This window comes from Callionymus lyra, chromosome 1 (genome assembly GCF_982586985.1).
Source record: "Callionymus lyra chromosome 1, fCalLyr1.hap1.1, whole genome shotgun sequence".
In the NCBI taxonomy this organism is placed as follows: Eukaryota; Metazoa; Chordata; class Actinopteri; order Syngnathiformes; family Callionymidae; genus Callionymus; species Callionymus lyra.
In genome coordinates, this window is record NC_141818.1 from 15,486,296 (window position 1) to 15,511,734 (window position 25,439).

Consider the following 25,439-nt stretch of genomic DNA (forward strand, 5'->3'; position numbering starts at 1 on the left):
ACGCGCAGCTCTGAACACGTGTTTTCTGTTGTGCGGCAGAGAGACTAACAAGATAATGAGGATTGCAGTCAGGATTGTCTTGTTCATCGCTCAAATATTGTAAAGAACCACTAATACAAAAGGTATGGTTGATGCTTTTTTCCCCCTTTAACTACATACAAATTAGTTGTAGGTCATGTATCAGTTGTGTCTGTCCTGACAGCTTCTATATAGGCCGACATGAACCTTTTATGTTTCCACTCAAGTCAAGATGACCCCAGAATACAACAGCCTACCTTCACCAGGAAGCAAAAAAAAGCAATTTGAATTCCAACCCTCGAGAATTTATATTGGAACCCAGAAAAAGGGCTTCCATTACAAGGACTCAGACCCATGTCTGGGGGTCAAAAGGGCAGTGTCAGGGGTCTTTCTAAATCACACATAGCAACCATAAAACAATACTGAACAAATATTGACTTTTTTGTTTTTCAATGTAAGTTAAAACATTAATATAAAGAGCAGTTGTACAACATAACATTCTAAACCTTCAGCAATCCACATTTCCCCAGTGCTGCCCTCTTTACATTGGTTTCCAGCAGAATTTAGAATACAATTTCAAATCCTTCTCTTAACCTATAAAGCTTTACATGGCCTAGCACCAACATACATTAAAGATCTAATCCAAACTTATGAACCCTCTAGGACCTTACGATCCCTAAACTCGTAAATTTCTAAATGAAGATTTGGAGCCAGGGCCTTCAGTTTTCAAGCCCCTCTGATGTGGAACCAACTACCGGCTTCAGTCCGAAGGGCAGACACCCTCTCTATGTTTAAAAACAATCTTAAAACCTTACTTTTCGATAAAGCTTCGGGCTCTGCCTTAATCAGCCCTTTTTGTTCTTCTTAAGCTGCTATAGGCTTAGAATGCTGGAGTTTTAGACACCAAGCTCTGTAAATCCTCCTTTTCTGCCTTATATTTATCACCCTCGCAGTTTAAACCCACACTTTTTATTTCTCTCCCGGAGTTCCAGGGCTCCACCTCCAGAGCTGTTGTTGATCGAGGATCTTCACCACGTCAATGATCCAGAGTTCTCTCCAGCACCTCCATGGACTCTTCTCTCACTGTATCCTCCCTCACTCTTCTCTCCGTCCATCTGTCTACCCCCCCATCCTTCCTCCCAGCCGATCACAGCAGGAGGCCGTCAACAATGAGTCTGGTTCTGCTCGAGGTTTCTGCCTTCTAAAAGGAAGTTTTCCTCACCAATGCCACACTTTGCTTCACTCATTATTGAGTTGCTGGATCTGATTTTCCTTTCTCCACTATAGACTTACTTCCACTGTAAAGTGTCTTTGTTATGATAAGACACTTTAAATACAATTGAATTGAATTGAATCCAGACGGAACACTTCTAAAATGTTGTCATCTGTTTCTTGTCATGCTTCCAATGTTTAATTCAAATACCATGAAGATGTTTTAGTTAATTTAATGCAGCTCTCATCAAAAAGTTTGTTTATTCTTTTGGCAAAGGAAACTTATTTTAAATCTATTTTAAATCCAAATATAGCTGTGCAGTATATACGTTGCCTGTTATGTCAATGGCAGCAAGTTAGGTTGATTTTTATTGCAATGAAAAAAAATAACCTAACGTGCTGCTGTACGTTAAAACTGCCAAACAAAATGAAAGATAAAGATTATTTGATCAAATAATTTGACAAATTCAGCCACAAGCATTTGAAATTTAACATGACCTCATCAGTCAGATTTTTACAATTTTTCTTGTCTGTTCCATAGACAACCTTTATTAAAATGATTAAAGCACTACAATTTACAGTTTGCAAAATACTTGTATTTTTACCATTCGTCCAAATAAAATGTATTTTGCACGCACCTGTATACTTTAACGTGTTTACATAAAATACCAATTAGACAAAAGAAGTTGATCAATTTGTTTAAATTTAATAGAAATATATTAAGTTGAACTTACACATAAAAAGAACAGAGTAAAGGTAACGCTAAATTTGTCATAGAAATGATGGTTTTCTTTCGAAGTTGACACATGTTTTTCTGACTGAGTAGAGGTGAAGATGACTTTATATAAAATCATTTTCTGAAGCTACGGACGGAAAAGAAAGGAAATAAGTGGAATGAACCGAACATTAATACACTCACCTTTGAGTAGAGCTGTGAGGATTGCAAGGTCGATGTCCTGATGACCTTCTGACCCCATCCGGAAGACAGTTATCTGAGAGGAGACGGACATGTTGAGTCGGTGATTTTCCTGTACATTTACTCTCTGTGCTCATTGCATGAGCAGGTTTGAGTGAAGGTGTTGGAAATTGAATGAAACGGGCGTCTCAGGAGGAACAGGTGTGAATGGATGTACGTTGTGTTCTCTTAGCCTTCGGCGCTGAGTGAGACCAAGTGTCACATACTGTACCGCTTGTTCACTCCGGAGCAGGCATGAATGGTGAATTAAAGGACTTTTCTGCTCATGAGCGAGAACTGAAACATCGGTTTCTTTTTCTCACACATCGACTTTGACTTGAGGATTTCAGTTCCAATGCTAGGTTAGATCGCTCCGACATCAGACAGCATTTCTTATCAGCTGCATAAAACATGGCCCGGAGCTACCGGAGGAGCTACTCGCTTGGCTTGTGAGCTTTTCTGATAAAATGAGGGACTTTTTTATTTTACATTGTGGGTACTACTACCACTTATCACAGTTCTTGTAATGCATAGAACGCTATAAAATTGTCATTAAACAGGTGATACGATAATGGGAGAGTCGGCTGTGTGACCTTTTCATTATGACCAGCATTGACTTTTCCACTATAAAGGATGGGAAGTCATGGGCCAGCGTTTGGGATCATCAACGACTACTAGAAAGGTTAATGCTACATTTCCCAAAGTCTATATTACCTGTACTTTTCATGTATTTTTTACAACCTTTACATTAATTCAGAAGTGAGAACAGATTAAACTAAGATTATATTTGACTTTAGTGGATATGTTTCCTAATGTATAATAGTGTAAAATCTGTAATAGAGGTGTGTATTGGCAGGAATATGGCGATACGATACATTTTACGAAACAGGAGCAACAACACGATGTATTAAAATATATAGTGACACTTTAGGAACAAGGATATATTTGTAGTATTGTTGAGTAATTGACTTTGGTCTGTATCCTCTCACCCTCAGCCATCGCCAGGATCTTTTGCGGGGATTTCATCGTTCTTCCAGCTGAGAGGGACGTAATGACGGCTGATTCAGTGCTGCTTATTATCGATATAGTATTGTGCAAGGAAAAAAACATGATATTTTCATACAAGCCTAATCCATGACATTTTATCATTTAAAAAATGGCTAATTTTACATATTGAAGTTATTGTGATTTTTTGTGGTAACCAGAACAAAAAGAAAAGCCAAAAGAAAACAATGTGTCCGACCCACTGCTGCAAGGAAGTTAGATTCACCAGTTTGGACTTTCATAGACTAGGTCACATGACACACTTACTTGCCTCGGCAAAGTCATGTAGTGAAATCATTTTTAAAATAATGACTAGAGGGGACCTCAGCACGAGTCACGGCTTTTTGAAAATTAATCGATATACATACAGTAAATGCTAGGAAAGAGGTTTGCTTGGTGCTACTTTAGGAAAAAATAGAATCACTGTATTCCAACAAATGCTTATGTACGAGATTATTTAAAACTCGATTAAAATTCTCAAAATAAACTAAAATCTAATAGAGCGCTCACAGAGCACAGACCTCTGCCAAGTAGCAAATTTCTACCAATATTGTGATTGTTTTTTTATAATTAATTTCGTGATCACTTTCTCAATTTCCTGATAACTTCAATGTTGCATAACAATACCTAAATAAATTCCTATTCGGTGGTTCGCGCTGAAAATGGCAATAAAAAGAACTCTGATCCTAAACTTCCAGAACTCACTCACAGAAAGCGATGCAGCTCTCCGACTGACAAATCCTTCAAAAGGCTCTTGGATTCAGACGGTAATCCAGAACACAGATAAAAATGCATCATCCTTGTTCCACATTTCTTCAACAAATTGTGATGATGGAGACGTTGACCCTTTGGAAAAAGGTCATAAAAGTCCATAGAAATAAAGTAAATAAAAATATATCTATATTTTAGACGTGTGAGGGACAAACAAACACTGTACCTGCTCTGAACTGAAAGTCTATTTTAGAAACAAAGTATTTTTGGTGATTGTGTGTTTTACAGGTAAAGTGGGGAAACAGAAAAGCGACAGATGTCGTAGTATTCTTCAGCACATGTTTACTCTGGCGTGTACACATGTGTGAAGGTCACCCCACGGTGGCGACGCGTGTTCTGAATGCCTGCCGAGCCTCTCATCTAATCCTTCCCCATATACTCATCCATCTCCACCCACCTGACTCCCTCTCCTGCAGCCCGGCTCTCCACCCATCTCCCTCTAAATGGCTTCATTTCATAGAGCCGTGGGATTGTTGCTGCCGTCTCAGCTGCGGCTCCGGGGCTGCCATTGTTGCCAACCCTTGAGCAAGGCTGCGGTGAGGACCGACCGAAATCTTTTTTTTTTGATAAAAAAATCCAAGCTCAGCAAAAAATTCTGTAGTTCATGATTTAACATTTAAGGAGAGCAGCTGTTCCTTTAAATCAAACCTTGTGTTACACTTGTGTGAACATGCCACTGTATGTGTGTAGGTGGGTGTGCATGTGTGTGTGCGTGTGCATGAGTGTAATCAAAAAATCTTCCTCCAGGTGAAATGAGAGTGCAATGGGATGTGAATGTATCGATTGAACCCCTCATCACGAGTGGTAACCTCACTGTGCTGTTGGTGCAGTGTGAGATATGATGTGTTGTTCCAAGTTCACTCGCAGTGTGCGCTTGTGTGTTTATGTGTGTGTCTCTGTGAGTCCCTCCATGTTGTGGCCGGTGGCTACAATATCATATGCTGGAATGCCTCTGTGCCTTCACTCCAATAGATGTTAACAACACATTTATGGAGCCATCTGTTGAGGAGAGTGGGCTCGTCCATCATTAGTGTGTGTGTGTGTTTTTTTTTACTGATTCACCAATCGGTCGGATGAGCAATCGGACCTATTGCGAGTGAGGCACATTTGCCTTCCGGCTGCAAGTTTCAAGACTGTCTCGATCATCATGTTTGTTATTTAAAATCTAAAAAAAAAAACATTTGACAAGAGGATGTTGTGATTACGTCAGAGAAAGCGTCTTGGTTTGGACTAGAGCCGTCAAACACCATCACAGACCGGGTCAGAACATTATTATTTAAGTCGTCATGAAAGATCCATTTAGTGTTTTTACTAGAAAAGCAGTGAGACGATGCATGCTTCTGCCAAGGAGCTCATTTCACAGGACTTTATACTGTAAAGCATGAGTTCAAACCAATGAAACGACTTCCATGATTTAAAGGTTGTGAGAACAACATAGTGGAGCCTCACAGCAAGAAGGTTTGCTGGTTCGATTCCAGGACGAGCCAACCTTTCTTTGTGGAGTTTGTATGTTCTCCCTGTGGTGTGTGGGTTTACTCCGGGCACTCCGGTTTCCTCCCACAGTCCAAAAACATACAGTGGTTGATTGAGAACTTTGGGAAATTGTCCATAGGTATGAGTGCGTGTGCGAATGGTTGTCTGTCTTTGTGTGCCCTGCGACAGACTGGCGTCCTGTCCAGGGTGTCTCCTGCCTCTCGCCCTATGATACTGGGACAATGAATGAATAAACAAAACCTTTTTTTCTAATGGATTCAGATGCTGCTGTAGACAACAACCAAACCTCAAAACACAATGTTCCCGTCAACTCTATCTCCTTCCCCTTTAACAAAAACCATAACACACTTTCTCCAACTTGTCCAAGTCCGTCAGTCTCATGCCACCTTCACTAAAACCCTACATTGAACCACTATGAAATAAATAATAAACTGTAATATACAGTATATAAAAATTAAGGAAAACGATAGTACAGTCGATGGTGGGGAGGCAGCACGACCAGAGGAACTGTACATTTTTACAGGATGAGTAATCATTAAGAATTTCATGTTGTTAAAATGATGTTGGTTTTTAAGCGTATATGAACTGCGTCAGAATGTAGGAACTGTTAATGATGGTTTGGGAAAGGTAGGGTTTATGACTCCTCAACATGTATTTGAAAAGTAAAAATGAAAAAGGTCACTATGACGCAGATTATTGCGGGGCTTTTAACCCTTGCGTTATCTAAGGGTCGAGGTGACCCGAAGGCCTGAAAGAAAATGTTTTTGCAGTATTCCTTGTGTTCTCTCTGGGTCAAGGTAAGGATAAGACATCCGGGTCACCTTGACCCTGAGATAACACAAGGGTTAAGAACGTAACCCCCTGCATTGTAAAGGGACCACTTTATCGCGAAAACCATCACATTAGCTTGGCTTCATTTAGCAAGAGCAACATGAAAATATATTTATTTGAGTGATCTGATGTTGTGTTGTTTAAAAAAAATAAAAACTGTTTTTTTGTTTATTCTAATTTGAGGGAGCAGCAGCAGCTGCTCGCAAGTGCATACAATTACTCTTGTAACCAGATGGAACTTCACAAACATTCTAAAAATAAAAGCAACCTTGTTCCATTATCAACATTTCCAGTAAATTTCCATACTCTGAAGTCGTTTTCTGAACGAACAGAAAAACCCCCACAAATGTAACTTAATGTAAATTAACTAGATGAAATACCTGTAAATAATCCACAGACGTATGGAGATTAAAGAAAATCTTCACGAGAGGCCAGTACGTCTAACATAATTGTTTTTAATCTTCTTTAATCTTATCTTTAATATCTCAATATTCATAATGGTTTTTTTTTCCCTTTTCCCCCCTCCTTAAAATTAACATCTAGAAATCTCACATCTGGTTTAAATTTACGGAAATTGGAAATATTTCAATTTTCAGGGGGTCTTCTGCCCCCCTACCTTCAGCGCCCTTTGACCTGATCGTGTTTTCCCCCCTCCCAAATAAATAAACGTTTACCTAGAGGTCAGTAATCTACATAATAATTTTCTAGCAATTTAGTTGAGATATTTAGGAGTCAACAGACTTAGATTGACACCTATACACTTCAATTAGGTGATAACAAATAAATATAAAGAGTGATGAATACGATCGTAATCTGGATTACGGATCATCTTTTCTTACCCATATGTTAACTAGTTCTTTCTTTATTTTTCTTTAATATATTGTGCTTCAGTGTGTTCATGTGACACCTCAAAGCACCATAAATGTTTGTCACACACAGGTGAGTGTGTGTTTCTTAAGCATCCTGATTATTGTCATTAAACAGGGGATTAAGGTTTAAATTCCTGAAATCTTGCATCTCGTCTTTATCGCAATACAACATATTTAATGCTACCCACAGTTACAAAAAAAAAATACAACAAGAAACAGATTAAGTGAATTAATCCTTTAAATCCGGCGTCATTAAAAAGATTTGGTCATAAATCAGTTATTTTTCCACACTGTGGGAATCCCTCGACTACTGTGTAGGAATAGAAAATTCCTCTTATTCCCACTTCCTTCAGAACCACAGACGAATGAAAGTGTCATCGAGGAAAGATGATGATTACAGGGAAGGTTTCTGTGTGTTTCTCCCTGTAGGCTTCTCTACCTCTGGTCTCACACACACACACACACCGCGCACACACACACACACACACACACACACACACACACACACACACACACACACACACACACACACACACACACACACACACACACACACACACACACACACACACACACACACACACACACACACACACACACACACACACACACACACACACACATGCGCTCTCTCATCCACTAATCCTACAACAACCTCCCACTGGCATGTTTCTGCAAACTCCCCCCCTTCCTTCAGCAGCTTCCTCCTCCTGTCTTTCTTCTTCCTCCCTTTTTTTATTCCCAAGGTGACCCTGAGGGAATGTGCTCTATCTCTCATCAGTAATCCTCCGCAAACAACCACAACCTACGTATGTGACAACTCCAGGATCTAATTCAATCCCAATGACCCTACAGCGGGACATCAATGAGTGTGTGCTCGGTAAACAGACGGCTTCCAAGTATTTTTCATCATCTTGCCACAAACGGAGCGAGCCGAGGTGTTCCCGAGGAAAGTGCCCACTCTAGGAATGAGGGTTTTCTTGCTAGGACGGAACAGCTGCTGTTTTGTTTGTTTGCGGATCATTTACATAAGTTGCTATCAGAGGAATAAATCAAAGAGTTACAATAATTGTTAGTTTTTTCCATGTTGTGTCACAGCATAAATTAAATAACTTGTCGTCTTAAAGATTCACATTAGCTTTAAATACAAGTCTTTAGTAATTCAAATCATGACTTCATTCATGTTCAGTCGCTTCAATGATTGTTTCAGACTCTGGTTTGTGACGGAACAAATTAGCTTGAAATACTCACAACTAGAAGACATGGAATTATCTAGAGACTGTAGTGAGAGTTTGCTAAAGGAAGGTTAATACAATTCTTATTAATTAAGATGTTTTTCATGATCAACTTTCAAGAGGTTTGTTTGTTTATTATCATGTCATCTGATTTAATATAGTTTATTAAAAGGTGTTTTGTATGAATCAGGTGTTTTCTATAATGTCTTAAAACATAGATTTAAAATGTTTTACTAATTTTTCAATTAATCCCTATTAAAAAAACGTAAGTAAAAGTAAAACAAATTTAAATAAAGAGTGGGAAAATTGAGGACAATATGAATAAAAAATGTATTTAGGGGAAAAGGCATGTGTTATTATTATCATTAATGTCTAGGGATGCACCACAATAACAAATCAAATTAAATGATCTGCTGAAAGATTTATAAAATTGTGAATTGTTGTAAAGTTTTCTCTAATGAAAGCTAATTCTAAGTCTTATGCATGAAATATGAGAACGTTTACAGGGATTTTATTATAAAAGGGACAGTGCATAAAAACATGTCAAATGTAAATAATAATAATCAATAATTAAAGCTAATTGACTAATTGAAAGCCTGTGTGTTTTCTGTGAGTTAGTTTGTCGATAGAAGTGAAGACCCATTCAGTAATAATGTTTTCGTTTCGTTACAATACATCCTTCGCTCTTGAACGCACCGTAGCAGTCCTGTCATTATTGAACGCATCATTGGCAGATGAGAAGTGGTGCAGCGAAAGTGTGTTTTATTAACGTGTGAAAATGCAAGAAGACCACAGGAATAAATCTGCTTCTATACGGACGTCTGCATCCGTCTTACGAAACTATCACAAAATTCTGTCTCCTCTCCGAAAATTCGATGCATTTTGAACCGGCGAACAGCCTCACGTGGCTCCACTTCGTCCTGGTCATCGTCAAAAGTTATTCACACATGATCCCGGAATTCAATTGGAATCAGTAATTCCTCTTCCTACAACTGGAAAACCTTTACCCTTTTCTCCTAGGAATCATTTTTGACATTTCCCAGCCTTCAACCTGACACTCGTCACCTTGGAGGTCAACAAGGAAAAGACAGGACCCTGACCGGAGTCTGTCACACTCCATCTCTCCGATGACAAGAGAAGAAGAGGGGGAGCAGGAGGCGGAACGATAAGAAGAAGTGGCTGAAGAAGAGACCACGAAGATTTGGAGGGATTGGCTATAGTCGGCGGGAAATGGGAAGAGGGAGCCGGGAGGAGGGCGTTCTGTTGTCGACATATTGAAGGAGGATATTAGAAATGAAAAGAGAGGGAGCGCAATCTTTCTCTCGGTGACTGTTGGGGGGATTCCTGGATCTTGGCGGGCGCTAAGCTACATGCTTAGAGGATCAGCAAAGTCGCCCGCATGCCTCAGTGAGCCGGGGCTGATTAGAAAGTATTCAGACAACCGCACACTTGACAAGTACACAACAACACAACCGGGTGTGGATGGAAGCATTAAACGTTAGTTTTTTAAACAATTTAAATCAATACAAAAGGAACGCTTCTCTGGCCAGAGTTCTGGACTAGTTATCCTTGTTTGTGTTTAGCGTTCAGCTTCATTGACTCTGTTAAAACACGACTCTATACCCACTTTGTTTGCCCGCCCGGCATCCTCCCTTCTTCTGGGACGTCCTCTTTAATATTTCAGTCATATTAATCATACAATAGTTTCTCGATTCTCCATTATTCATGGCAGTACGGCCGATACACAGGACTGTGAGCGATAAAAGCTTCACACGACAACCTGTTCTATACGTTAAACTGTATTACATATTTAGCTCTGTACATTTGTGACGACTGACTGAGCACATAAATATTTAATAAAGGGTGAAAAATATCGAGATATTTGTGGGTCACACACGTAGAAATATCAAATATTCAAGCACAAGTTGCAAAACAATATGAATAGCTCGGAGAGTAAGAACACAAATTTTAAAATTGATACTGAAAGAAACTGGCAGCCAATGCAGAGCTTTAAGGATCGGGGAAATGTGAGTTCTTCTATTAGAGCGGGTCAGAATTCTTGCTGCAGAACTAGTTGAACTTCCTGTTCCTCAGTGAAATAAAAGAAAAAGAAAAAAGAACAACCTCAGGAATTGTGACTATCTTCAAGAATATAAAACTAATATAGCAATAATGTAATGGGAAAAAAATACAGAAATTGATTTTAAAAATCAAAGGCGTTAACTAAAGATATTACAAAATGATGCTATAAAATGTAAGTAAGTAACAGTTACTTGTAAAGCGCCTTTCTAGACCAGGGTCACAAAGCGCTTGAACAATCGAAAACAAATACATACAAATTTAAAAACTATAAAAGGCCACGACAACATGAGCTAAAACTTTGTTTTGCATTCGGAACTCAAAACTAGGCAGAAAACTGACAGTTAAATATAAATATCAGATATTCAAGAATTATTTGCAAAACAACAATATGCTGTAGAATATATTTGTCGGTATGATATTTTCCTTTTATGATAAATGTCTTGGCTTTACTTTACACATTTTAAATGATTTTAAACTGTATTTATAATCATGTCAAACACCCTAGAAGTAATTAAAATGTTTTGATATCTTACAAATTGGAGGTCTAACTTATACAGAAAATAGAGAAAGAGACTTTTACATAAAAAAGACCCTTTAGTTTTCTAAACTGCGATATACAATAAAGACCTTCCATGAGGCTCCCCAAGTAAAAACTTGATTGAATAAATAGATATACTGATGCATGTACATGAGTAAAACTCTAAAACTGATTGTGTAGGACGAGATAAAAAAACATTTTATTTTCTACTTTTTTTAAATCTATTCTTAATTTTCACATCAAGTCAAGGCGAACTATAACTAGTTTAAGTGTCTTTGTTTGAGAACCTCATTATCTTTTTTAAATATTCTGGTATTAGGTTAAATTATTTCACTCTTGTACGTTATTGTCCTTTTATAGTTCATAATTAAATGAATGTTTACAAAATGAAATTGTTTAATAGTGTAATTTTGTAATTTTGTACTTTGCTTGAAAATTTCATTTCAATTTTCTTTCTTTTAACACCAAAGTTTAGTTTTCCTCTTATATTAAGACAATATTAGTTACTTGTTTATTTGTCTTGCAGCTTCACATAACATAAAATGTCCCAAAATGAAATGTAATTTATCTCATCTATGCTAACGCTAATGTCATTTTAAGAAGGAATTTAACCTGTTAAACCTTAATTAAAGGTCTTTTCAAACATGCATAAGGCATAATTACTCATGTAATACCTATGGAAGTCTTTAGTTAACCCAGGATAAGTTAAACACAGTAGGTTAACTTGTTTTTTCAGTTGCCGAAGCAATGATATATTGAATTATCTGACTAAAAAAAATCATATTTTAAAGCTAGAAATCACATAATACCTAAAAAATATATTGCAGAGTAAACAGGAAATGGAAAGTTCCGTCACAGAAAAAGAACTGCAGGAGTACGATAAAGGAAGTAAAAGGGCTGCGGATGTAAACATGAATAAAATAAGAAGCGGAGAAAAAAAAGAAGCCAAACATGAAATTTCGTCTTGCCAGTTAACTTTCCAAAATTCCAATGGAGCAGCCAGAAGTAGAGTAGCAGGGGAAACCTGGCACTCAGACAGACCCTCCGCTGCATCTCATTTCGACTTATTCCGACTAGGCACGAGCGAACAAGGCGCTGGATTCAATCCAAGCTTGTTTGCACAACTCGACATTGTTTGCACTGTCAGGTCCGAGTCGACTTTTCAAGAGCTTGTTTTTTTTTTCACTCATATCACACAATAATAAAAAACATATTCTAGAAACCTACATTCGTATTTCTTGTTTACTTTTATATACTTGAACCTCTCCTTACTCATTCCGCACCACTTGAGTCATTTTTTCAGCCTCATTTGAAGTATAAACTTAAGTGTTTTTTAGTTTCATTTGGGGCGCTTGTGGCTCCCTAAAGTCAGCTGGCAGCAGAACACTCTCCTATTGAGCGTCCTCTCTTTCCTGCTCACACCAGAGACTTTAAATCTGTCCCGAATTCCAAACTTCAAACACCTATGAAAATGTACCATAATCTCACTGGTTTATGCTCCACTGCTACTGATGGACTTTTTCTCTCAATAGATTAAAGGAGGGAGTTTGAAAGGTTCATTTTTTCACTCCATTTCTTCATAGAAATGTTGTCTTCCACACTTCTGTGATGTGTTTTTCCTCCTCATGCATTCAACAAGCCACCTGTGCGACAGTATTTATCACCTCTTTCCATCAGCCGATAACATCCTTCCACTCATTTACATCTCAAACCTTCTGGCAAAGAACTGTCTCATTTGGTTCTTCTCACTGTTGTCGTGAACCACATCTCTATATTCTACGCCACAAATAAGGTCTTCTCCTGCAGTGTTGAAGATGACTCGGGGCCCCCGTATATGTTTTTCCATGACTTATTCTCACTATTCTAATCTTCCACTCAAACCTCTGGAGCACCTCCGGGTCCAATCCCCGAAGATAAACGGCAGACCGGAGACGGCAGTGACGGGGAAAGAAAGTGAGATGACACATGGAAACTGCTTCTTTGGTTCAACTACTTTAATCAACTGGGCTTTGTGAGAGTCCCAGTGTGGAGCAGGCGAATAAAACCCATGTGGAAGATTCACTGGTGAGGCTTTCACAACAAAAGCCGTAAACACAGGATTTCAAAAACAACTTGACGGATTTCTCTAATTCAACTTCCTGTTCTTGAAACAAAAGAAAAAGAAAAAAGGACGACCTCAGGAATTGTGGCTTCTGTTAAAGGTAGGGTAGGTGATCTTCAAGAACAGAATCTAGAACTAATATAGCATTAATATAATAAGAAACATGGATTGATTAAAAGTTGAATAAGGCGTTAAGTCAGGATACTACAAAATGATGCTATAAAATGGAGCTAAAACTTTTTCTTGCATTCTGAATTAAAAATGGGGCGACTGAAGGTGAATGACACATGAATACACATATATACACAAAATAGTTTTTATTGGTTGATTGAAACTTTGGACAATGTTTAATTGGAAAAACAATTTCCCGAAGGAGACCTCCCGAGGGATCAATAAAGTTTTACCTAACCTAACAAAATTATTTTATTTTATGTCTTCTATTATAGAACCTTTTGTAATCGGTGGCTCCAACAGGCCTCTTCTGGCTCACAAAATCAAAACGTTGTAGTGTTTTCAAATTGAAAATGGATGTTAATGTTAATAATGCTTATACTCGTACTCGTCTGGACTATTGTAACAATTTGTTTTCATGTCTTAACAAGAAGGAGCTGTCTCGTCTGCAGTTGATTCAGAACTCTGCAGCGAGAATTCTGACCCGCTCAAGTAGAAGAACTCACATCTCTCCGGTCCTTAAAACTCTTCACTGGCTTCGAGTTTCTTTCAGGATCAACTTTAAAATTCTGGTTCTTACTTTCAGATCTATTCATGGTCAGGCTCCTCCTTACATCAGTGATCTGATCCAGCCTTACACCCCAGCTCGGGCTCTGAGGTCTGTGGATCAGAATCTACTTATGGTTCCACGCACACGGCTCAGGACCAGAGGAGAGAAATCTTTTCAGGCTGTTGCTCCTAAGCTTTGGAACGATCTTCCTCTCTCTTTGCGCTTGATGGAGTCTACTGACTCCTTTAAGAAACATCTTAAGACGTTTCTATTTGTTCAGGCTTTTCCTTGAATTTCTCGAACTCCTGTGTTGTTCTCAGTATTATCTTGATCTTTAAAGTATGTACTTTTTTGAGTATTGTTTTGATTGTTTAAGCGCTTTGTGACCCTGGTCTCGAAAAGCGCTATATAGATAAATATTACTTACTTACTTACTTATAAATAGTTTTTTTTTCTGAATATTTCTTGCCATTATTAAACAACATCTACCTTGAGAAAGTAAACTTGTATTCCATTATATAAACACTATTTTGGGGCACGTTTGAACAATACTGTTCTGGCCTAAAGTACATACTTGGTACTAGTATTAAATAAAACCAAAAAAAAATATCCATAGAAACTGCCAGATTTTGGGAAAATTCTTGACAGTGACTGAGGACGAGAGGAAACAGTGACTCCGGCAACTAGATCTAATCTACCAGATTAGTGACTTTTGATACTTTAGATGTATATTTCCTTAATACTCATGACTAAATATTATGCAGCTTTTGTTTATATTAACTATTTTATCATAACCTCATGATTTAATCTTCAATATATATAATATATAACAATTTTTTAGTTTTTAGATTAAAAGATTCTCACAATTTCCATCCACCACAAATTGTTGCTACATCTGATAGTTTCTTGCTATATTTTGTAATTTATCCTACATTTGCTTTAATTTCTTCATCTTTTTGTTGCTTGTGCAGTCATTTTGCTTTAATATCTATGTACCTGCTTGTCATGGTTTCATCTAAACATGAACATTTGATGTGAGGTTTTCATGCGGCTACACGGGGAAACTAATCGGCTAAGCTGATCTACAGCCACTCCATGTAAAGATTATCTTCAGATAGGATATGTAGTTTGTCTATAAACATGCTGTACCATGTCCTGCTTGAATATCTTACATGCATCACACAAACAGAAGGCTAGAAAAATTGGTTTTCACATGAAAATCTGCCACTTGGTAAGCTGAAGCCAGAAAGGAAACACTATGAAATTCATGATGTAATTACATTTTATATACATAAAAGCAATGATCGGTTTAAACTGCATTTATTTTGCTTTATTATTTAAAAAATAAACAATTTAAAAGAACTTCTAGAGCTTTTCTCCATCTTCCAAATAGTGAGGCTCTCTCAGCAGATGGAGACAAGTCTCAGGGAATGGATCATTTAACTGTACAGCCGAGGTTGTGTGAAGTTAAGAGACGCAGGATGAGATTATCTCTTCTCTACAGCTGCTTCAGCTAAATGATTCACTATATTGTTGTTTTTTTTCGTGTATTGTGTTCAGAGACCGGGGCGGGCTGAGCATCCGTCAGCTACTGGAGCCCTACTGTGGAACCAATCAATCCACTGACGTGCTGCGAGATCATTGCTGAGCTTAATTCCTTGTGTTTTCTCTTGCATGTTCTTTATTATTTGGTACACAACGACACCTTTAAGCATGTGTTCAGGTCTTGTAAGATTCCTCTGTACATATAGTGTTAAAAGAAAGATTGTTTATGATGTTTAATAAAGTTACTACAAATGATTAAAAAATAATCCAAAAATCCCCCATCTTTCTTATCGTCTGAATGTATTGGCAAAAAGCTCAGCTCTGCGATGCTACTACTGCGATGCTAACATACTTCACCACAAAGTCTCCTTTTTCAATTGACAGTTTGTCAGAAGGCTTTCAATTGTTTTTAGCAAATGACATGTGCATTTTTTTTTTATTGTAAAACATAAAAAGGTTAACATGCTATTTATTATTATTATTTGATTATTTATTTTTACTTATCTTAAATGGAATGTATTTTCGATCTATTTTTTAAGATACAGCGATGTTTGCCGGACTAAAGGTAATAACAATATGTTGTCAACCAAAGTAAATGAAGATGAAGATGACATTTCATTCATGTAATAAGCATTGAGCCGGGGAGGTCGGGTTTCTGTTATTTGGATTTACACTGTTATTACTTTATTTATTTTTTCTTAATTTATTCTGTTAACAAAAATATAAGAAAAAATTGTGTTAAATGTTAATTCTTAAATCAGCCCTATGCGATTTTTAATCGAGCGATGCCAGTCGTTCGGTTGTATTTAGCCCGACGGGAGACCACATTTCCCATGAGCACTCGCTAACCGTTGCAAAAGTTGCTACATCCCGGTCACACCATCCACAAGAAACTTTACAGTGAAAATAAAAATCACACAAAATACCTCAAGTCACGGTATATGAGTCATTAAACTAGTTATTTTAGTACAAAAATATTAAGGTACCCAAAACTACCCACAGATGCTTTAATAAAATATATATATTTTTAAAACGTTGCAATTTTTAAAACACAAATGGTTAAAATAAAAATTCAGATGGGAACAATTTCAGTGCCTTAATAGCAGTGAAGGGCTCTTCACTTAAAGTCGCTAATTTCAATTTTGTAGTTAACAATGCTGGTGAGCCAAAATGAAAGCATTTCATGAGCATTTTAATCCGACTAAAAAACTTTAGACAAGCTTGATTTAAAAGATAATTATCACTCTTTCTGAGTTATGTTAGATGTTTAGTATTATTTGTTTTATGAAGAATGTTTTTTCCGACTCTGAGATCACATCATGAACTATTCTGAACTACAAGTACAGTTTGGTCAGCAGTGGCTGTGTCCCTGTGGTCTTGAGTGTTTTAATAGAGTTGTCAACAGAGTTATTAGCATGCGCCAGAGGTTTCTCTTGAGTCGACACCGGAGGATTCTTCCTCACCTCATGAGCTCTCTTAAGAGCTATCTTGATGGGACGGTCTCTCCCGGGGAGTTGCAACTGTGATGAACTGTCTTCCTTTCAACACTATCTGTCTTCCTAAACTGATGAACAGCAGAGTTTGCTGAGAGGCTTCTCTCCGCTCGACAACTTATCGTACATCTTCCTAGAGCTTTTCTGTGCTTGACGAGGGAAAATACGTCTTCAGAACAAGATGTATTTCCTCTAACAAACCCAAGATGTGTTTCTATAGGAAAGGAAGTGCAAGAGAAACTGCAGTCTTTCACATTAACTGGACTTCAAGTTAACATTGAGATACGTCTGCACTTATTTACTTACTGCAAATCATTCCATGGTGCAATCTAAATAAACGTCAAACCACAATATTCAACGAGAAGTACTAGACGGCATTGTAGTTGTGCTTTAAAGCATGAAGGTTGCTGGTTTGCAACAGACTAAACATACAGAGTTTGGATTGTATATCTCTAAAATGTCTGTAGGTGTGAACATGTGTATGCACTCTCGCCTCAAGCTAGGAAAGACACCAACCCCCCAAGAACCCATTTAGGTAATCATCCATAGATAATTAATAAATAAATGATATTAAATGACTATGGAAGGTCAATAACCTACAGCGGGGCTATTAACTTAAAGGAAAAACCCAACTCTCCTGACTTATTCAGATGGTGTTAATGTTAAAGTCGCCCTCTTCAACATGCAGTAGGTCATTCATCATGACGTTGCTCCGATTTGAAGTTGTAACTTAATAAAGTTCTCCCCCGTCTGAAATCTCACAGAACGAGACTGTTATCAGCAAGACTATTCTGACGTCAGAATAGGCCAAATGTCCTCCCCAAGAAGCCCTAAACACGCCTGTGTATTATTGGAAAGACCCGGGTTTGGGTTATTGTTTTGAGGCTGAGTCAATTTGAGTACTGCTGCTTTATTAACAAGCCTCAGTTGACGCTGGATTCACCAAACGTTTGCCTCTGAAACGGACTGCTTTTCAGACTCTACATGTACCTAATAAGGAAATGTGTGTAAATATATTTATTAAATAAGAGTTTTGTGCTAAAGAAACATACTGATGAGTATAATAGAGGTCCTACATCAATTTAAGAGACACTTAAATCAACAGATTAGGTGCCCTTTAAAGTGATAGTTCAACCCAAATTCTTTTTTTTCTTTTCATCCTCATGTTAACTAAGTGTTAGGATTATTGTTCCTTTTTAGAGTCATAGGCAAAAAAGTATGTCCATACTCATGTAGCTAACGCGCTAACTTGTCTAAATCTACATATTTGATCAAAAAGACACACTTAAAAACATCCAATACCTCCATTGTGATCGTAACGATTACAATTGTAATTTGTAATTTGAATTTTGGCCAGATCCTGCCATTCAAGCTATTCAGACTGGCCCTTGACCTATTCAATCATTAATAATAAATGCATTATTGAAAAGCCTTTAAAACTGTAGTTTCATCAATCCCTGACACTTCGACTTTTCGGAAAAGGTCGTTTTTTTTTAATGGAAGGCAGACGATTCTAGTTTGACACTGAAACAGAAGATTTAACAATAATGGGTTCCTCTAGGTGTCACGATATTTTGTGTCGTAAACAAGGAATATAACGTGACACTTTTGGAGCTGTTTCTATTTCAATACAAACACAAGGTATGTAAAATAACCAACCAAATATAAAGTGACAAATCAAAACAGAATGGATTGATGTTTCATTCATAAGTAGTCACAGCCACAAGTTGCGAGTCCTGAGACTTCAGCCTCTGTTAAAGGGGTTCAAATCCACAAGGTTGAGGCCATTTGCCTGCGAGCATCATTAGAATACATTTACATCCACTTGAGCTTCCATTACATACATAAAAGATGAGGTATTAACTGCTTCAATGCGAGTGCAATAATGAGAAAGCTTCATTTGACGCGTTCATTCTGCTACTCCGGCCAAGATTCGTTTTTTTTTTTAACAGCGGGGGAATGAAGGGTAATAAAGGGGCTGTAGTTGATGTTGTTGAGAGGTTTAAAAAAAAGTTGTATTTTAATGTGCTGTCGGACACTCACCAGCTCCTTCTTCTTCATGCACTCCATGAGGATGATGAACAGGTGTTGGGCCTGAGTGCGGCTGTAGGTGAACGTCTTCTGGATGGTCACCAGCAACTGGTCTCGCAGAGACTCGTTAATTATGCTGCGAAGGTGTGAAGGACAGAGACGGGTCAAGGGAGGCGACGACATTATAGGCGAGTCATGCGTCACTTCTGTTCCGTGGAAAGTCAGAGTAACATTGACTCAGAGGTTGGCGAGCATATGTTGTGCGGTGAAAGTGTAACAGCTGAGATATTAAGACTCTTCATGATGACGGGGGGAAGACAGGATCTTACCCTCCATCCTCGGAGTATTTGTGTCCAAATGCCAGGATGTCTGAGGCTCTGCCGCTGCCGTCACAGACCACCACAGGGACCGGGGGAGTGTCCCTGAGGTACTCCAGCACTATGGAGATGACATTCGGTCCTCCCTCCACGATGAGAGCCACCACCGGAACACCTTGACCGATCCCTGCAGGAAGTGCATAAACAGGAAGCAGATGAGAGAGAATACTTTGATGCAGCAGTTGGGAAATATAACGCCATTAAGTTCTCTGTGTGGTTTTTATTCATCGATAAAGTCCAGTTTATTTACCATCTTATTTAATCTGAAATACCTATAATGCAAACCCAATGGTCCCGTTCTATTAATCAAATTTTTGTGTGGACCAAGACGACATAATCACACATTCTTCTTCACTTTATTTTATTTTCCAATGTCCCTCAAGAAGAATCTAAAATAGTTGATATGCTAAGAGGTTCGTCTAAAGCTAGCGTTTTAGCTAATGTGTAAGTTGTTAATAAAAAAGGTACTTGTCAGTTTTATGAGTTTTAATTCTATTTTGATTATTCGTGTTTGGCTTTGATTGGTTTTCTAGGATAAGCTACAGAAGTACAGATTTTAAACATGAGCGTTACTAACAATGTACAACATGTAGCTATAAACGCATTGAAGCCAAGACCCTATCATATACTGTACCCACTCCCATAGTGTCTCCTTAACACTGCAGCCATATGTGCACAAGTACACATACATGATGTCTGCAAACACATTCAATACAATCCTCAAACAACTGTGGTTTTTATTCATCGATAAAGTCTAGTTTATTTACCATCTTATTTAATCTGAAATACCTATAATGCAAACCCAATGGTCCCGTTCTATTAATCACATTTTTGTGTTGACCAGGACGACATAATCACACATTCTTCTTCCCTTTATTTTACAGTACGTGACCTCACTTCTACTCGTCTTCCCCTCAAATAATATTTTTGGTGGGTGCTTTAACTGGGTAGCTGCTGGACACCTTCTCCGTCTCTTCCCTTGTTCTGCATAATTCACCGAGGAGGCAGCGAAGACTGCATGCAACATGCAAGCGGAGGAAAGTGTGCTTAAATATTCACTCGCGCACTCGCACGCCGCCGCTCAGATGCAGCACCATTGTGCGTCACACCGCCTCATGCTGCTCCGCGGAAAAGGACGCTTACATAAGAAGAGTATTTTTGGGGCCTCGTCTACTTCGGAGGGGTAAAAATGTCACGTGACATCACATGATCGCACTTTTTTTTCAACTGTACGTGGTCAGGATCTCAAGCGAGAAAATATGATGAAACATAAAAAGAAACCTATAGGTTATGAATATATGACGCAATCATAACCAGAGATAGAAACTTCAAAAGTGTTTGACAGAAATGGTCCCCAACTACCGGGTCAGGGACCGGTACCACTATATATGTGTATTTGTTATCAAGCTTAACAGAAACTTAAATGTATGCATGATACACTTTCAAATTTGGGTTTATTATTAAGTTTTATTTAACCATATTAGCTTGTTACATGATACTTCAATATGTGTTATTCTGCCGCATTTACAAAATCTCATACCTACGGAAAATTTCTCTAAGTTCCCAATCAACCTCTGTTTGATTTTGGACTGTGGGAGGAAACCGGAGTACCGGGAGTAAACCCATGAGACACAGGGAGAACATACAACCTCCACAGAAAAAGGTCACAGGATCCCTCTTGCCGGATCAGAAATCGAACCTGGAACCTTCTTTACTGAAATAATAAGCCACTAAAATAACAAAAACGAGTAATAATACAAACTCTCTACGGGATTGTCTTGTTTAACCAGCTCAGGGCCTCGGGCGCTATCTGAAGGTTGGTCTGTGAAAATGATGCAAAAATGGTTGGAGACCCCTTAGCGACACTAAATTAGCATTAGCAACACTTGATGGACCAGAGTCGTCGTCGGTTTGCGGTGGAAAAACAGTTTCCAATGTCCCTCACGAAGCATCTAAAATAGTTAATCTGCTTAGAGGGTATGTCATAAGCTAGTGGAAAATCTAAATGGAGGATCAAAGGGATAGATAAGTAGCGTTTTGGCTAATGTGTAAGTTAATTCTTGTTGAGCTTTGATTGGTTCTCTAGGATAAGCTACAGAAGTACCGATTTAAACATGAGCGTTACTAACAATGTCTCCTAAAACATGTAGCTATGAACTCATTGAAGCCAAGACCCTATCATATACTGTACCCACTCCCATAGTGTCTCCTTAAGACAAACACTGCAGCCATATGTGCACAAATACACATATATGATGTCTGCAAACACATTCAATAAAATCCTCAAACAACTTCTCGGTCCAAAGTCAAGCTCAGGTTTGATGAATTAGCACTTACAAGTGTGTAATTTCTCCTCAGAGAACATTTGTCACTGACTTCTTCAATAACACTCCATTAGTCTTGTTTAACTACTTTTACTTCAGGGGAAAAAACAAAACAAAAGTTCCGTCTCTCTTACTGAGGCAGCAGCAGCTTTTAATATTTGATTAGTGTTCATTTGACAGCATGTTTGCCAAGAACACGAGTCTGATGTTGAACTAATCCATCAAGGCTCCGGTTCAGCCCTAAAAAAGTAAAAGGACATTTATTACCGACTTTCTGTTCAATAGTTAATGTAAGAAAATATGCTATATTTCATTGATTCTTTCGCAACATTTTTAACCTATTGATTAGTGTTTTTTTTGGTTTATGCTTTAATGTTGAATGTTGGGTGGGAACGTGTCCAATCTATTTATCTATTTCCATGAGAAAAACGCAGGAATCGTTCAAATACAGTAAACTAAATATAAACTCCAAAAGTCGCCACCTGGATTATTTTCTATAGAAATAAAAAGCAATGAGCCTCCTATTGGATAATAACTATAGAGCCCATTATCTTTCTGCTGCACAGCTAAATATACTGCATGACAAGGTCACTCCATCAATGGGTTTCTCTCCTCAGTTAGCACGTGAATATTCCAAGATGACAATGCCGGGATTCACCGGGCTTAAAGAATGGTTCAGGGAGCATGACATATCATTTTCACACATGGATTGGCCCCCACAGAGTCCAGACATCAACCCCATTGAGAAGCTTTTTCAAGGAGCTGCTTATACTAAGTGGCCGGAAAAATAAATGCATAAATGGATTGGATTTAAATCTTGCGACAACAATGCTGAAGCGAATGTTTGTGGTAAACAGAAGTTTAGGCCAAAGAGCTTAATCTAATCTTTGTGATCGAGTTTCATCTCATTTGTTTCCATTTGTACTGTGACGTCATTGATCGAAAAAAATCTAACAGACTGAAATGTCAGTGGCTTGTTTACAGTTCCAAAAATGTTACTTTATTTCAGTAGAAAACAGCCTGATTTTTTTCTGTTCATCTAAGCTGCCCTTTAACACATTTGGTCCATCAACCGGTAAATTTCCAGACAGCCAATTTGTCCGACAACCCCACGACACTTCCCGGATCTTCCCCCTGTTCCAGCCCCAGGTGTGTCCAAAATGACCAAACCCCTCTAATCCACAGCATGTCGGATTCTCTCCGGTGGCTCCATCGCCTCAGGCGTGATTCCCTGACGCTTGTGTGTGCGAGATCTGCCTTCGGTGATATGACAGAACTTGACTTTTTTTTTTAGTTTCAGTGGCTTCTAAGATGTTGTTGTTTGAACAAACAAGCTTGTTTTGTGGATATAAATTAGGGCTGGGCAAAAATTAAATGTTTTAATCACGATTGTTCGCATGATTTCTTTGATTAAATCACAATTAATTCTATTGTAAAGACAAATTCCAATGAATAATTTAAAAGTTAACACTTTAAACAACAGCTCAGTAACACAAAGTTAGTCTAAAATCATCATATTAAAATAACAAATCACAGTTTATTGCCACTGCCAGTGTACTCATGTTATCTTGTTCTTTTTTTTTTCTTTGAAATCAACAAACACCTGAGCCACAATCATAACACACACACACACACACACACACACACACACACACACACACACACACACACACACACACACACACACACACACACACACACACACACACACACACACAAACTTTAAACAGATGTCGCTGGTCAATTTCCAAAACAAAACACTTTAGGCAGAAGTTGAATTACACTCGTCGAAAACTGAAACGTTAACACTACATCACACCAGGCCAGGTGCACCAAACCTGAGATGAGCCACGAGTGCAGGAAGTAACTTCATCATCGTTTGATTTATATGAACTGAGAGGTTTTCGCAACGGAGGAATAATTCAACGGATCGTTTTAAAACAGCCACGATGAACAATGAACGGCTGTGGAGACGCAGAGTTGAAGGTATCTCTCATATTTATCAACTCCTGCAATCCTTTAAGCACAATTCATGAACACCACAAAGCCTTCACTAATTGTAATTGATATATTAGATACATAAGAAAATGTGCCTAAGCCCCGCCCACTGAAAACACTTTTTTTTTTCTGAAGATTCAATCATGTTTACCATAACATGCATCAAGGTTTATCATTGGTTGTCATCAGGCTTGTCATCAATCCAGGAAGTCTCCACCAACAAGAGACTTGTTGTATAAACAAAGTGGACCGTGATTACAGCTGGCTGGAGGAGGACTGAAGAAATGATTACGTTATAATCGACTCCGCTCCCGTAAGCTCTCGTTCGCCGAGATTTCAGACGGGGGATAACTTTATAAAGTAATAACTTCAAAAAAATCGCCATGATGACGAAGTTAGGTCATCTTGAAGTTCAACATTTGAAACGTGGGTGAGTCAGGAGAGTTTGGGTTTCACCCTTTGAATGCGTCAACAATTTTGTCTGTGATCAACATGCTTTATTGCTTGATAATATAAATGGTGGCGTTAATAATACAATTTTCTTTCCTAGTTTTTTTTTTTTACCACATTTTAATAATTTGTCACCCATTTCTTTCTACACATCTATGCTGATATTTGCTTATATTTACATATTCCTGCATGTATTGTAATGACAGAAGTCCTGCACATGCATCCAAACAATGGTTTAATAAGAGATGTACACTGTCTGGCTCTGCAGGTATTCTTACACTCAAACACTCCAACGCACTTGAAACCACAATCGCTGCTTCCCTGTCCAGCCCTATTCTCTGTGCTTATGCTTTCTGTTAGAGCCAGTGCCCACTCCTTATCTCTCCAGTGGGAAAACTTGGCTGAAAAGTGAGAAAAAGCCGGGCCAAGATAAGAGGGGCCGAGGCGTTGGACCAGCGCGAGAGTCACAACTTTGCTCTTCATATTGCTGCAAAAACATCCAAAGAGAATTATTAGGTAGAGTTCCAAGAGTGAGAGGAGCCAGAAGAAGGTCTTGGAACCTCAAGAATGTACACTAACATCGACATGTGTGGGTCCAGACGCTCTTTAAGTGTGCAGTGGTGAGAGTTACTGATGATTGACAGCCAATATGGCCTATGGAAGCGACTAAAATGGTGCGGTTATAAATCATAGAGACTAATGTTAATGCGAGTGCCTCGTGACACACATAAACACAGTAATAACTTAAATGTAAAGTGATGTTCTCGTGAAAAACTTTTCCATGCATGAAATCATGCCAACACAAACTGCCGACTCAGCAAACAAACCGTAAAGATGTCCATATATCACAACATTTCAGCCATAAACATGTCGTCCTGTTTGGAATGTAGCTCTCAGTATGAAGCATGTTTTCCATCACACACACACTTAAAGATATTTTAGCTAATTAATTTTGTACGTTTTAAAACACCAATAACCGCGGTCAACAGAACTTACGACTTCCACCATGAAGCAGGCGACTGTAAAACTACTGTAGAGCGTTTGAATAAAAAAAAAGTATTATTTTATTTAATCTTTTTGTTATTTATTGTGCCTTGTGGTCTCACTCGTGATAGTAAAATCTACACTGTATCCACAAGCCACAAATATTTGATCAACAAAGCCAGAAATCTCACACAAAATGTTAGTGTCTCTAAACAGAAGAGCCAAATACACAAACACTGTGACTCGCGATCTGTGAAGCAAGAATGGGCCGACAATAAAATACAGCCAAGTTTCGACCCATTTCAAAAGTCTACAGCGATAAGAGTGTAAATATATTATAGATCAATGAAAATCTAGATTTGCAGA

The 25,439-nt window shown here is 38.2% G+C and overlaps 1 protein-coding gene across 11 annotated transcripts in view; it reads right to left on the bottom strand.

Moving 5' to 3' along the window:
* Positions 1-25,439, bottom strand: part of trpm3 (transient receptor potential cation channel, subfamily M, member 3) — a 160,939-nt gene that overhangs the window by 44,170 nt on the left and 91,330 nt on the right. For all 11 annotated transcript variants that reach the window (XM_087794731.1, XM_087794729.1, XM_087794726.1 and 8 more), the window contains exons 7-9: positions 19,270-19,444; positions 18,953-19,076; positions 2,150-2,222 (exon numbers count right to left, since the gene is read on the bottom strand). In XM_087794731.1, coding sequence (XP_087650857.1) covers positions 2,150-2,222; positions 18,953-19,076; positions 19,270-19,444 — 372 coding nt within the window. The remainder of the gene's footprint in view (positions 1-2,149; positions 2,223-18,952; positions 19,077-19,269; positions 19,445-25,439) is intronic.